This window comes from Acromyrmex echinatior, chromosome 8 (genome assembly GCF_024713525.1).
Source record: "Acromyrmex echinatior isolate Ae372 chromosome 8, ASM2471352v2, whole genome shotgun sequence".
In the NCBI taxonomy this organism is placed as follows: Eukaryota; Metazoa; Arthropoda; class Insecta; order Hymenoptera; family Formicidae; genus Acromyrmex; species Acromyrmex echinatior.
The window spans coordinates 5,704,972-5,719,687 of record NC_141859.1 but is presented as its reverse complement, the minus strand read 5'-3'; the positions used below and the strand labels follow the sequence as shown (position 1 = coordinate 5,719,687).

General features: G+C 29.0%; 2 protein-coding genes across 8 annotated transcripts; both read left to right on the top strand.

Annotated features, from left to right (window-relative positions):
* The first annotated feature begins 234 nt into the window (after nt 1-234).
* Nucleotides 235-2,095, top strand: Uxt (Uxt prefoldin-like subunit). 3 transcript variants are annotated; one of them, XM_087408597.1, is made up of 5 exons: nt 235-385; nt 676-749; nt 883-1,021; nt 1,101-1,292; nt 1,375-2,095. In XM_087408597.1, exon 5 carries the CDS (start codon nt 1,390-1,392, stop codon nt 1,828-1,830), a length of 441 nt encoding a protein of 146 aa, XP_087264723.1. In that variant the 5' UTR covers nt 235-385; nt 676-749; nt 883-1,021; nt 1,101-1,292; nt 1,375-1,389; the 3' UTR covers nt 1,831-2,095. The 3 variants fall into 3 exon arrangements, with proteins under 3 accessions (XP_087264723.1, XP_087264724.1, XP_011051743.1); XM_087408598.1 differs by lacking the exons at nt 676-749; nt 883-1,021; XM_011053441.2 differs by lacking the exons at nt 676-749; nt 883-1,021; nt 1,101-1,292 and having other exon boundaries at nt 236-385.
* A 2,324-nt stretch (nt 2,096-4,419) lies between these two features.
* Nucleotides 4,420-14,405, top strand: LOC105144501 (very long chain fatty acid elongase AAEL008004). Of its 5 annotated transcripts, none has more exons than XM_087408596.1 (8): nt 4,531-4,553; nt 7,296-7,502; nt 11,606-11,654; nt 12,001-12,191; nt 12,334-12,414; nt 12,615-12,777; nt 12,943-13,082; nt 13,916-14,405. In XM_087408596.1, exons 3-8 carry the CDS (start codon nt 11,609-11,611, stop codon nt 14,078-14,080), a joined length of 786 nt encoding a protein of 261 aa, XP_087264722.1. In that variant the 5' UTR covers nt 4,531-4,553; nt 7,296-7,502; nt 11,606-11,608; the 3' UTR covers nt 14,081-14,405. The 5 variants fall into 5 exon arrangements, with proteins under 5 accessions (XP_087264720.1, XP_087264722.1, XP_087264721.1 ...); XM_087408595.1 differs by lacking the exon at nt 4,531-4,553 and adding an exon at nt 5,934-6,132; XM_011053438.2 differs by lacking the exon at nt 4,531-4,553 and adding an exon at nt 5,934-6,132 and having other exon boundaries at nt 7,241-7,502.
* Nucleotides 14,406-14,716: the final 311 nt, after the last annotated feature.

The following is a 14,716-nucleotide window of genomic DNA, read 5'->3' as shown; positions in this document are numbered from 1 at the left end:
AATTAAGAATAAATTTTATTTCATATTTGATGCATTTTTTTATACTATATGCACATGGTATAAAAAATTATTGATATATGAAATAAATAATTAGATAAATAAAATAGAAAAATATATACAACAAGAATTAATGGTTTTTAAAAAGAAATATTTTTTTTATCTAAAAAATCGACGGACTAGAATTTGGTCGGAATCTTCCTTAGCAGCTGTTGCGTTACCACCCACTGAATGTGTTATTTGTTGATAATTCCGCTAGGTCAAAATGTCGCATAATGCGACGCATAGTCAGATTATCACAATATAATGTAAAAATGTTGGGTTTACTAAAAGGATTATACTTGTGATTTTCTTTGACTCTGGTATATTTTAATCTAAATTCGATAATGTGAGTGATATTGGTTATTACACAAACCAAAATATAAACAAAATATGTGTACATAATTGTTAGATGTGACATAACCTATTTTTCTAGCGAGATATGTTTAATGACGTTCTTTTGTTTAATACATTACATATATTTTTTAATACTTGGTTTTCTTCATTTCTTATTCTATACCTCTACACGATTATATATACCGCATGAATATTTGCGCGTTCCAAACATCATATTATTTAAATCTATATACAAGCTGTTCTCTCTCTCTCTCTCTGTCTCTCTCTCTTTATACTTACTAGGAGCAGTCAAATGAAATATAGCTGATGAAAAATTCAGACATTGGAATTAACTAACTTGTTAATAATCATAGTTGGTAAGACACTTTTTTATTGTGAAAATAAACGGTGGATGCTCTATTCAGAAAATTCCTTAGGCTACTGGAATCAAACCCATTTGTAAACAGTCTCCTGCATTGCTGTGTCTAATGGAAATTTTATATCTTTCAGATTCTTCTTCAGTATACTTATTCTGTAACAATAGTTCAGTATCATTACATTATTGTTGCCCAGCTTTTTTTACCAAGTATATTATCTATAACGACAATATAATGATATCGATCCTCTCGTTAAAAATTACAAAATCAGGGTACAAATCTCCAGAGATGTATAAATTACATGGCATAGTTTCGGTGGGAAAATACTGGAATATCTTGTCTGTAATCCAGATTTGTCATCATGCGATTTTCATATCTTTGGGGACTGAAGAAGAATTTAAAAGGCAGGAAATTTCCATCGAACACAACAGTGCAGAAGACTGTTTATGTTGGGTTCAGGTCTCAGTCCAAAGAATTTTATGAACAAGGCACCCGTTGTCTGATTTCATAAGAGAAATATCTTACTAACCAGATTATTAACATGTTAGTTGATTTTAATGTTTGAATTTTTCATCCATTATGTTTTATATATATGTAAACTAATCTCATTTTTCGTATTTTATAGTGCAAGAGCTTAATTATGGATCCACAAATTCAACAGAAGATCTTACAATTTGAAAGCTTCATAAATGACGTGCTGAAAGCCGATCTTGCAAAACTGGCCGAAAAACTTAACACTAAAAATGCTGACGTCGCCGAATTTTTACAATTGAAATCAGTGATAACGACGTTTCAAAATACAAACGTTGAAAAAACTGGTTTCAAAACCAAAGTCGATATTCGAAATAATTTCTTTATTCAAGCACACGTTCCAGATGCTTCCAAGATCTTATTGGATGTTGGTTTAGGACATTATATTGAATTTACTTTGAATGAAGCTTTAATCATTATAAATATACGGATCACGTTACTTGAGCAACAAATAGCGAATTTACGGAAAGCGATTGCAAGAACCAACGCTCATATTAAGTTAATTCTTATTGCTATTAGAGATTTGCAAGGAATGAGAATAAACATTTGAAATGTTGTGACAAAAAACGATTTAATGTAAAAATATTTCTTAAACGTAACTTTAATTTGTTTATATAACAGAAATGCTCTATATAATATCTCTATATAATATAGCTATATATAATTTATTTTTATATATTTCTAAATAAACTCATAAAACAATAAATTCCATATATTATTTTCAAACATTCTTTGCTCTACTTTTCTAAAATTATAATCTTAAGACACATTTATGTTAAAGATAACATTAATTAAAATCATTAATAATATAGTAATTCGTCTAACGCATTTTTAATATATCCTTAACCAAGATAAGATGATACATTTCAAAAGTGCCCCTTCTGTTCCCTCTATCAAATTTTAGATGCAGCCACTTATGCAAATATGTATGAAAGTAGCCTTCCCAAGCAATTTTTCCCTATTCTCTCTTCATATGTGCATCTTGTACTTTACGACTTAAACTGTCTCTGAGCTATACTGGTCTACAAGTTAAAGGCTTACATAATTTGTTTCAAGTGTTTACCAGTATACTTGTGCATATATTGTTCATCCCCTTGGGTATAAAGAATGTTCACACACAATCTAGTCATTTATTAACTTTTCGAGACCTTGAAGCAAGAGATTTAGAGATATCTTCTTGAAGATGATGTTAAATAGTATGTTGGGTAAAAATTTCTAAACTGAATTGCTATCCAATATTATAAAAACTATTTCTTTAATTATAGATTATTTTTATATTTTTTACATTTATAATATTAATATATCTTAATTGTAATTATCAATACAAATTCTTTTTGCATAAAAAATCTATAATTTAATGATTGAAATATATGTTATTTTTTGTTTAGATACAAATACAAAAAGTTGCATTATCATTATCATAAAACTAAAGACGCGTTATACTATTGTAATATGATAATAAATTGTTTCATAATCTATATTTTTAATAAGTAAGATAGAAGTAGATAAATAAGAAAAGTTAAAACACTTTCTATATACGCTCTATATAAACTTCTACCGGTAAATAAGGTTCTATCATCAGTAGATAATATCTTCAATAATGAAGCAAATAATGTTACATAAAAAATAATTGCCTTTCATACATATACTATTTGTTGATAAATAATTTTATGTTATAAATAAATAAAAAATTGTTTTAGTAATGATATTAATAGTAAATGCTTTATCGATAAACTTTTAATAATGTTGCTCTTGAAATAGATAGATGGCATCGACGGAAAATCTCAAATAATATTTTCTTACAATTATTAAAATGTTTATACATTCTATTTAAATTATTTATGCATATATAATTATTTAGATGTTCCTGTCTTTCTTATTTAAATTAATAACTAAAACTAAAAAAGTAGAGTATTATTAAAAAGAAAATAATTTAATGATTAAATATATGATCAAATATTACATAAAAAATTTGGCTTTTTAGCATTTAATATTTCAAAAAAAAATAAGTAAAAAATATTTATTTTATATTTTAATAGCTCAAAAAGTATTTAATTTATTATAAACTTTTTATAAGTATTTAATATATTCCCAGGTTTCAATTTTGTTCTAATGCATTGCAAATATCTTTTCAGTATACGTTTAGTAATTATTTTCTACATGTTTTGTCTTCTTAACAGTGTAAATTATTATAAGATCTTACATATATATTTTCTAGATGTATAATACTATATAAAATTCATATAACATCATCCTTATTTTATCTTATCACAAATATTCTTTGCAAAAATACAAAAGCATATACTTGCTTTTCGATTTTTGTAGAGAGTGTGTGAGAGAGAGAGAGAGAGAGAGAGAAAAGGAAGAAATAACGAATTCTAGACACGGAAATCAATTTGTCCGGTTCAATTATGCGAAACGCAGTAGTTGGATGATCTGATTAAAGGAGATCGAGCAATAAATTTCTAATACTAAGAAAAGGTCAATTCGTGACTGTCTTCTCAACTCGAATAGTAATATCAAGACAAGTATGAGTCGGCTAATCCACATTTAAATAACTAAGAAGCCATACATCTATACTAGAATATAATTTGTCACCATGGCTGTATACTTGCATCCATCAAATCAATTTTTACACGTGAAATATTTTTTTTTATATTATTATCGATCAATCTAATATAAAATATGTAGCCTCAGAATTTATTATGCCAATGATTATTTAAATAATATAGGAGATATTATTAAAATGAATTATTATATAATAAATAACATATTAAATACATACAAAATAAAAAAAAAGGATAAAGTTTTGCTTATAATTCATAAACTTCTTTTTTATTTATATCTATATTATAAGATCTTATAATAATTTACAATGTAAAAATGTTCCTATGTAAAATAAAAAACTGAAAATGAATTGTAAAATTGTAAATATATATTTAATGTCATAATTGTATATATTTAATGTTATAAGAAAAAAATACGTGATTTTTATTAATTTTATTATATCATTCTTTTTTATTTAATGTATATTTTAGCTGTATTTAACGATAAATTCTTCACGGGGCGTTTTGTTCATCAATTACAACCCTGCGCTCTAAGCCGACGTTAGGGGTTCTTGGCCTGCAGATGAACGCAAAGCGCAGTGGTTACCAACACGAGGGGTTGTTAACATCAATATTATTCACACAAGAGTTGGTTTCTTAAATGTCGATGGACATGTACAAATTAAAGTCACAATGCAAGAAGAGATTACCAAATCTTTCTCCAAAGGTGTGTATCTTAATTATTGCTAAAATGCTCAATTTTTAATAAGTGTTCATCCTTTTTCATTAATCGTAATTAATAAAGTTTTGATTTCCGAAAGAATGATTTTCATTTTCATCATTACTTATATTTCAAATTTAAATTTTACAAGTCAAAGGCTTTTATCATATATGTATTCCGATTATTACATCATCATGACTCGACTTTAAACGAAGGTATGACAGTTCCGAATAAATACATATTACTTGTACATATGACTGACTTAGTTTTCATGAAGACAATAGGCATTTAAACACATTTTTCCGAACACTTTTTCCTTGACATTTGACAAGTATTTTTTTTGCACAGTATGTCGCTCAGTTAAAATAAATATATAAAACATATTATATTTATATAATATATTTCATAATTTTCATTCTCGACATTTAAATAACTGTTTCGGAAATTTAAATGTCTTTATTTTAAATTGGAAACGTAACTATGATAAATAACAATGACCCGCGGAAAAAATTTTTTGATTATTTAAGAAAGATTCCGGTAAACAATTTTTTATGTATTAGATGTGGGAAAAAGTTTGTAGCGTTTTTCCCACTAGATGACATTAAATGCTCAGCAGTCGATAACTATTAATCACATTGACAACACTAGACGTGCGTAAAAAGTGACATTTCAACCTTTGTTTTGAGCCGAAAAAGATTGAAATCGGTGAAGTGGAACAAAAGTTATTTTATTTTGAAAATGGAAATAAATAAGGAAAAAATTCGCTACATTTTGCAGTACTACTACGATAAAGGCAAGAAGGCTGCACAGGCTTGTGAAAAAAATTTGTGCTATTTACGGTGAAGATACTCTATCAAAATCAGCAGCACGGAAATGGTTCGCTCATTTTTATACTGGAAATTTCGATATGAAAGATGAATCTCGCTCCGGTCGACCAATCACTGAAAAGTGATGAAATCATGGAAAAAGTCGAGCGTGATAAGCATGTGAGCACTGTGGAGATTGCTAGGGAACTAGGCATTGACCACAAAACAGTTTTAAATCATTTACACAAAGCTGGATACAAAAAGAAGCTCGATGTTTAGGTTCCTCACGAGTTGAGTGTTAAGAACATGATGGAATTAACATTTGCGACAGACGCTATTGAAACGGAATGAAATTGAGCCATTTCTGAGAATGACTGAAAAATGGATCACGTATGACGAACTCGCAAAAGATCGTGGAAGGAGAGAAGGCACAATCAGTCACGTCACAATGTTTATGAATATTTATGCGTTTTTCTTTTCCGTTACAAGAATCGTAAGACCCGATCGGAAATGACAGAGCAAGTCTAGCACTTTTTAAGGCGGTATCTGTGCACCTTTTTAACATTGTCTCGGGGTATGTGAAGTTAGCACCCCAACTATAGTACTCAGGAGTTCTGATTAGAGTTCCCGTTTCTTTTTGACGAGACAAAGAGTTCTACATAATTTATAACAAGAGTTCCACTTAATAATTATTTTTAAACAATTTTTAAAAAATGGGGTGCTAACTTCTCATCGAAAATCGAGATCGAATAATTCTGAGTGGCTCAAGCTTCATTTAGGTTTGAATACCTAGAGTTCCTGATACATAAAAAAAAATTTTGAAAAATAAAAAAAAATTAAAAATTTTTGAAAAATTAATTTTTAGATAATAGTTCTGATTAGAGTTCCTGCTTCCTTTTAACGAGACGAAGAGTTTTCTATATTTTTTAATGCAAGATTCATTTAATAACAATTTTTAAATAATTTTTAAAAAATTTTTTGGAAAAAAAATTTTTTTTATAAAATAATTCTGTGACATGTTAATTGTCATTCTAACAATTTCGAAGAGTTCTTAGCAATTAAAACCAACACAGACTCAATAATAAAAAAGATATACACTTAAAACGAAATTTGAAAAATCGATTGCAGAAGTACGTATTTCCTTATGTAGTCATCCAATTGCTTTGTCACCTAATATTTTTTGACAGAACTCGTCGAGTCGAGAACTACATAGAACTCTAATCAGAACTACTCAGTACTCTCAAAAAATTTTTCGATGTCGGACTTAGAAAATTTTCAATGATAGAGTTCAAATGTCTCCGTATCATAATGTCGAAAAATTTTTTAATTCGAAAAATATAGGTGACAAAGCGATTGGATGACTACATAAGGAAATACGTACTTCTGCAATCGATTTTTCAAATTTCATTTTAAGTGTATATCTTTTTTATTATTGAGTTGGTTTTAATTGCTGAGAACTCTTCGAAATTGTTAGAATGACAATTAACGTGTCACAGAACTATTTTATAAAAAAAATTTTTTTCCAAAAAATTTTTTAAAAATTATTTAAAAATCGTTATTAAATGAATCTTGCATTAAAAAATATAGAGAACTCTTCGTCTCATTAAAAGTTATTGTATCTAAAAATTGATTTTTCAAAAATTTTTAATTTTTTTTTGATTTTTCAAAATTTTTTTTTATGCATCAGGAACTCTAGATATTCACGAAATGAAGCTATTGAGCCACTCAGAACTATTCGATCTCGATTTTCGATGAGAAGTTAGCACCCCATTTTTCAAAAATTATTTAAAAATAATTATACCTTCTGAGTACTATAGTTGGGGTGCTAACTTCACATACCTATTGTCTCGTCTGTTTCGCATTTATTTTTATTTGTGCGTCCCGCAGATTTTCTGCATCGATGTATCGTTTTTTCGTGCGTGTCGTATCATAAGTTTTACAGGATAATTGATAACCCTCCCTCCCCTTGCGACCTTGTGAATTTTGCGGCGAAGAGGAAGACGGCTGAGACTAAGGAGAGGAGAGCGATTGAGAACGAAGTACCCGGCACTTGTGCTGTGACGAGCAAGAGAGGAGCACTAGGTGAGAGATGCAGGTCGCTGAATAACGAACCGAAAGTCGAGAGGGGATTGCCGGAGACGAGCGCAGTGTAAGGTCGTCAATTTGTATGTCCGGGAGGCGCGTGTAATTATCGTTGTCGGATTTTGTATGTGAGACGTACGCGGAGTTGCTGTGCGTCAGATTTTTCGCGGTGTTGTGTCTAAGCGCCTCCCGCGACGACTCGTTATAAGATTTTCGGGAGAGTTTTCATTTTCCGCATCCGCCTGAGCCATAGTTTAATCATTTTCGTTAAGTCTTGTCGCATACCTCGATTTGTCTTGTTTGTATCAGAACTCTATATCGTGATGTCTGCGTGTCCTTTATCTCTTTCCGACAGTCTGTAAAACGGACGAAGCCCCGCAGACGAGCACGAGGTTGCACCGTGTTTGTGGTAACACCGTAATCTACCGTTTCCTATCTCGGCTGTCAAAGCGTCGAGCTATCATTCGTGCGATTCGGACGAAAAATATTTTTGCGTGCCTTCGAGAGTTAGCGTAAGTAATCCGCATCGCGTAGAGCATATCGGGACACGTAATAACGCATGGCTAACGTAACGCATTTCAATCACATACTGTCGTCGTGATATTATCGACGGGTACGAACGAGAGTCGGAGATTCATCAAATATATTTGTTATTTCTTATTATTACTAATTATTGTATGTTTCATTGCCGTCGTTATACTCGCCTCCCCAAACGATCCTCTATACTCGATCGCGAACCGCCCTCTCTGCCATTTCCGAGGCTGAGCTGACGGTTACGAGAGCCGTCGACGTTCGTACTTCTGTAGAATATCGCGTGGAGAATATCCTGATTAATTTCGATAAAGAATGGCACGCTCACTCGTGCCTGGCGCCCAACTATCGGTTTCGAGATCTGACGTCGCCTTCAGAAGTGGCCGCGTAAAGACACCCTTTCTGTCGCGTTTCCTTTAAGGTCAGACGAATATTCGTATAACGAGAGGAATCCTAGCGAGTCGAGAGAGAATTAGCTGCGAACGCGCGAAGTTGCACCACGTTCGTGAGTGCGATTGCAACATGTATAATTATATATGAAATATGTCCATACATGTTCATATATCCTTCTTTCTTTTGTAAAATTACTTTTTTTTAGATAATAGAAATATTAGGTGTAGTACAAAGAAATCCATTATTTTTACTACACCTAATACATAATAATAGTAATGTGAAAACATAAAAAATATTGTAATTAAAGGGATAATTTTCACATTGTTTGTTTTAGAAAAAAACAAGTTTGGAAAAATGTAAAAAAAAATTGCTCATACATAATTATGCATAATTTTGTATACAATTATACGTAAGTAATTTTTTTACATTTCTTCAAACTTGATTTTTTTCTAAAACAAATAGTACAAAAATTACCTCTAATTATTTTTAATATTTTCACATTATTATTATATTATTTCTATTATACTAAAAAGTAATTTTATAAAAAAAGGATGTATGAACGAACATGTATGGATATATTTCATATATAATTATACATGAATATTTATGTGTGTTTATGTATTAGGTGTTGGAATTAATTCGTAGCGTTTTTAATGAAAGAATGTTATTTATTTCACATGAGCATTAAAAAATACATTAATGAAAGTACTTCCCATCACTTGTAAAACGCTACGAATTAATTCCAACACCTAATATGTTTAATACATATTTACACGTATTCATCATGATACGTTTTTCATGCATGAAAAAATTTTTACCGGGATCTCGAAGAGTATTGAAATTCGAACAGAGAAGAATTGATCGTTAATCGAAGTAAGCTGAATCGAGCTAAAAATATTATCGTTAATGCGAAGCTATTCATTCACCATGTACAACTCCGCTCAACAATATTATTATATACATTTTAAATCGACATGAGGTATTAATACTGTATACATAATACTATTCCTTCCCAGCACCATGAAAAAAATTTTTACAATGTGACTCTTAAGAAAAGATGAGAGCACATCGCTCCTAAAAACTCGAAAGACATGAGACAGGGCGCAATGCATATTTGTTCGTTGCAAGAACGAATAAAGTGATACCTCATGATCAAGCATCCGCGTAATTATGTCAAATCTTCAATTTTCAATAATTAATTTATAGAATTTAAATTAGTTATCTTGTTATATTTTACTGGTGTCAAGAATTTATTTTATAATCATTTCACTTACAATCCTTTTTCGACATTAAATTTTGAGTAATAGATTTTGAATATGAAAACAAACTATGGGTGTATTAACTACTGTTTGTAACATAAAAATTTGCATATTTCATCTCATTCAATCAGCACCTTTTTTTTAAGACAACTATTTTATCGCTTAGATTTTTTGACTTTATATATAAAATGTTAGATGTCAAGCTCATATCGCAGTTAAAAAACAGTATACAGAATTTTCAGGTCGCAATGCGTTATATTCTTCAAAAACAAATAAAGTCGATACCCTCTACATCAATGCAAACGCGAAGTATTTATCAAAATTTTATATTCTTCAGTTTAATATTTTACAATAATTTTAACATTTATAGAAATTTAAAATTAGTTTTTCTACATTTGTTATTATTTTTTTACTGGTGTCAATGAATTTTTTTTTTATAAATATATTTTTGCACTTTACATATTTTTTCTATTAATATTTAAAAATGTTGTGTTAATAGATTTTTGTAATATGAAAAAAACTCCTGCGTTTTACTACGTTTTTTAACTCATAAAAATTTGCATTTTCATGTTCTCAAATAATTCAATTTTTTCAAGGCAACCTTTTTTTTTTAAGTACATATCCTTCAGTATTATAGCTTAAAAAGATTTCTTTTCATTTACTCATATAAAAGTTACGAATTTTTAACTCATATCACGTTTTAAAAGTTTCACAAGTATACAAGAATTTTTTCAGATTTTTATATAGTCCGAAACAATAAAAACAATAGTAGTAACTCTTAACATATCAAACTGCAAGCCATGATCGAAAATTTCATGATGCCAGTGAAGGATTAATAGATATGTTTAGAAACGTTATCGATCGTACGAATAAAAATTGCATTGTTACTATATACTGCCGCAATTAAATAAAACAATATGTCTAAAACCGTTACTGTTCATACAAATCAAAATTGTATTGTTATTTGTTGTTATATGCTCGTGATATTAAATAAAATGATAAAAAAAAATAGATTTATGTCAAAGTGTTAACACAATTAATTTTTAGGGGATTATATAAGCGATGCTGGCTTTTATAAATATAGAGGATTAAATCTCCACTAAAATTAACAAGCGCAGAAAATAATTTTTTATTGTCTAAACTAGTGTTTACTAATAAATTGTCATGTTTCTCTGTTTGAAATATCTCTCTACTTTATTCAAAATTAACTTTATCTACACAGATATTTCGATACACTCAAAAAAGTGATCTTGCAATTATAGCGAAAATTATCTAAGTACGAAAAATAGCTAAATAGATAAATTTCTAGCAAGTATACTGCGATATTGGATATGTATTGCATCTAATCATATAGATGACAGAGATAGAATTTAGATTTTGTGCTATAAAAAAACAGCTATAATTCTAATTGAAACAGCAAAATATTTTTGTACAATGCTGACCCGACACTACGTTTAATCGATGTTAGCAATCAACTGCGTGACAGAAGTTCAATGATTACGAGAGTTTCACTTATTCCCTCCATCACATACACATGCGATATCACTTTGTAACTTCATCCATAATGTAACATATCTTTATTGTTACACGGAGAGTATTTTCTTTTACAATTTAACCTGAAAATATATAGTTGTGATACAATACAATATTTTAAAGATTTTTATGCATTTGAGTAAAATTAAGTAGATGCATTTCAGTAAAATTAATTTATATTAAACTCATTTTATATTTTATGGTAGTTTTATTAATGAATGAGAGAGATTTATATAAAATTTTTTTCGAAATACAATGATGTATCGACTCACGATAATGATATATCAAACTCACGACTATCTCATATTTTCAGGATAAACTCTAAAAAAAAATTCTCTCCGTGTACTACATTATTTCTAAATTTATTGGCTATTAAAGTTTTCTTAGATTTGTTTAATATTAATGTGAACAGTAATCAAAAAACTGTCTTTCTTTTATTGATTTTATTTTCCAGGATATGGGAATTATGGATATTTATCATTATCTTATCGATGAAATTTCGGGTAAGTAAACAGATAAAAAAGTATTTAGTTGAATTTTATATTTATGAAAAAGATTGCATGTATAATATCATATAAGCTATAAAAAATATGTATATATAAAAATAATAGAAATAATCATAGTATAATATTATAATTAATAGTGTATAATAATATAATCATAAACAAAAATTATTTAATTATGTCAAAAAGATGTTTCCATTAAATGATATAATCTTTAGTTCTTTTCTTTATATGGTAATTAATAATTTTTCGTACCTTTTTACGAGTTGTGATCTTTTACGTTACAATCTTTTTCACAAACTTAAATATATTATTATGATAAGTATTTTTTTTCTTCGCTTTTCAGATCCCAGAGTTTCTGATTGGCCTTTGATGTCAAATCCATTTGGTGTAATATTGATTTCACTCGCTTATTTATCTTTTGTGCTTTATCTCGGACCACTTTATATGAAAAAAAGAAAACCTTATGCGCTTATCAAGACTATGATATGTTATAACATTTTTGTTGCAACTGCAAGTGCAATTATTTTCTATGGCGTAAGTATACTTAATAAATAAATAAATAATTTAATATATGCGATAAAAGATTTTTTAGTTATAAATATTTTATATTTTCCCTATTTATATTTCTCTATTAATATTTTTAAATCTGAACTGTAATTTCTTATCTGTTTTCTAGTTACTTACATCTGGCTTTACAACACATCTATCTATGGGATGTGAACCTTTTGTCATTTCAGATGATTCTATGTCGCTTAGCGTAAGTAACTACGATTAAAATTTATGTTAAAATTAAATTTTATATTATCGCTCATTCTGACTATATTAAAAAATTTAGACAAAAGCTTCGATAATTTAATATATAAATAAAATTAAAAATTAATCAATAGAAAAATCTTTTTAATATATTAATATAGAAACATTCTATATAATAAGATAATGAAGTTTTATTATTTACAGATGGCTCGATGGGTATGGTGGGTCTTAATTCTAAAAATCACTGAGCTTGCAGATACTGTGATTTTTATTTTTAGAAAAAAATATAATCAAATTTCATTTCTTCACGTATATCATCACACAGTAACTTTCCTTTTGGCATGGATTACTTGTAAATATGCACCTGGTATGCATTACGAAGCAATAATTGTAATGATTTTAGAAGAAAATTTAGTAAATTATTAGCTTTCACGTTTTGATAAAAAAAAGTCGAGTATTACATATATATATTGATTTAATTCTAATATCAATTCTAACTATATAATGATTCACTTTCATATTTTATCTACAGGCGGCATGTGGACCTTTATAATGATGCCCAATTGCGTAGTACATGTAATTATGTACACATATTATCTTTGTGCTTGTTTGGGACCAAAAATGCAGAAAATAGTAGCTCCTTGGAAAAAATATGTAACACGTTTGCAACTGGTATGTAGTTGTTTTACATCAATTTACATTCGTTATACGATATTGTATTGTACGATGTTCCAACTAATTTTTAGCCATCGCTGTTTCAAGCGTAATAAGATTTCCACATTCGATTTGATAAGTTTCGAAAAGCATTAGCTTTCCTATACCAGATTCATACAGGCATATGGAATAGCGCGTTTCGCGTGATATGTTCATATATACGCGGACTTCATTGTGGTTACAGCGCTCCTGTAACTCGATAACTGGCTTTTCACGAGGGATTGAAAAGTTCCGTAAGCGCTGCTTGCAGAATCACATGTGTTCTCGTCGAATCTCAATTCGGTTTGCATTTGAGCGTAACAGCGAGGGGCAGGGAGACGGGTGGACGAAGGCTCGCAGTACCGTTTTTAATTAAATAATCCGTTACCAGAGAATTTTTATTTCCAGCGATATCGACGGAACGATTTATCGGGTTACGTGGTTGTTTAATTTCGCGCGGAGCGCTTTTGCGCTCTAGAATTCCGGTCAGGTTGAACGAGGAAGGGCAAAATGGCGTGTGCTTTTTTGCATGCGGTATATCGAATTCGTCAAGCGTGCACTATATGTGAATATTATGTGTCTTTACTACTTTTACACGGCGTGAAAATATTTATTTATTTACCTTCTTCGGAATAATTTCTTAATGGAATGTTTAAATACTTTCAGACAAGTTCAATCTAGGAAATTTGAGTAAATATTTCACATTCGTAAACTTTTAATTAGCTGTTAAAAAATATGCGCGAAGTGGTTATTATAAAAATGTGTCTTTTCATTTATTATGCTGAAACTCAATATAATTTTCTTTGTTTCAGATTCAATTTACTATTATGATGATCCATACGTTTCAAGCATTTCTACCGTCTTGTGAACCAACGCGGAAACCATTAGCATACATTTACATGTCTCAAGTTGTTGTCGTATTCTATATGTTTTTAGATTATTATAGAAAATCATACTTGCGAAAGAAAATTGAGTAAATATTAAAAGTAATATTTTACGCAATAATTAGCCCAGAAGATATTAAAGCAATGCGTCATATTAAAGCAATTTACATCAGATTTGAATAATTGTCATGTTTGAATAGACAAAGTTTCTCTCTCTCTCTCTCTCTATATATATATATATATATATATATATATAGATTAATTTATACATAGTTTTCAAATAAGAATGCATGCAAATTTTGAATAATTTGTAATAATCTAGACGAATAAAACTGAAAATAACAAAAGTTTACAAGCTATGCGGAAATTCATAAATTGTATAAAAAAGAGAAAGAAAGTAAAAATTTATATTTATTAACTTATTATATATGTATATTAGAACCTCTCATCTTATTAATCTTTTTTTTTTCAACACTAAATAACTGATTTTATCCATGCAGCGTTAGTATTGTATCAAAGATACCGTTATAATTTAATATAATTTCATCCAGATTACAAAACTTCAAAATTTTTGCATAATTCCACTCCGAGCCTACTTTTAATCAATAAATAATCAATTACTGAATTCTAATGTACCGTTCTTATTACTTTTTACACGCGATAATGGGATCTGTGAAGCTAGCACGACATTTTATTAATATAAAAAAAATAATGACAGTTCCAGTAGCA

What these genes read in the sequence shown, in the direction of transcription:
- LOC105144501 (XM_087408594.1), top strand. Translation starts at nt 4,488, where the DNA reads ATGTCGATGGACATGTACAAATTAAAGTCACAATGCAAGAAGAGATTA. An exon ending in GTGCAATTATTTTCTATGGC is followed by an intron (nt 12,192 to 12,333) that starts GTAAGTATACTT and finishes TCTGTTTTCTAG; the next exon opens with TTACTTACATCTGGCTTTAC. An exon ending in TACTTGTAAATATGCACCTG is followed by an intron (nt 12,778 to 12,942) that starts GTATGCATTACG and finishes TTTTATCTACAG; the next exon opens with GCGGCATGTGGACCTTTATA.
- Uxt (XM_087408598.1), top strand. Translation starts at nt 1,390, where the DNA reads ATGGATCCACAAATTCAACAGAAGATCTTACAATTTGAAAGCTTCATA.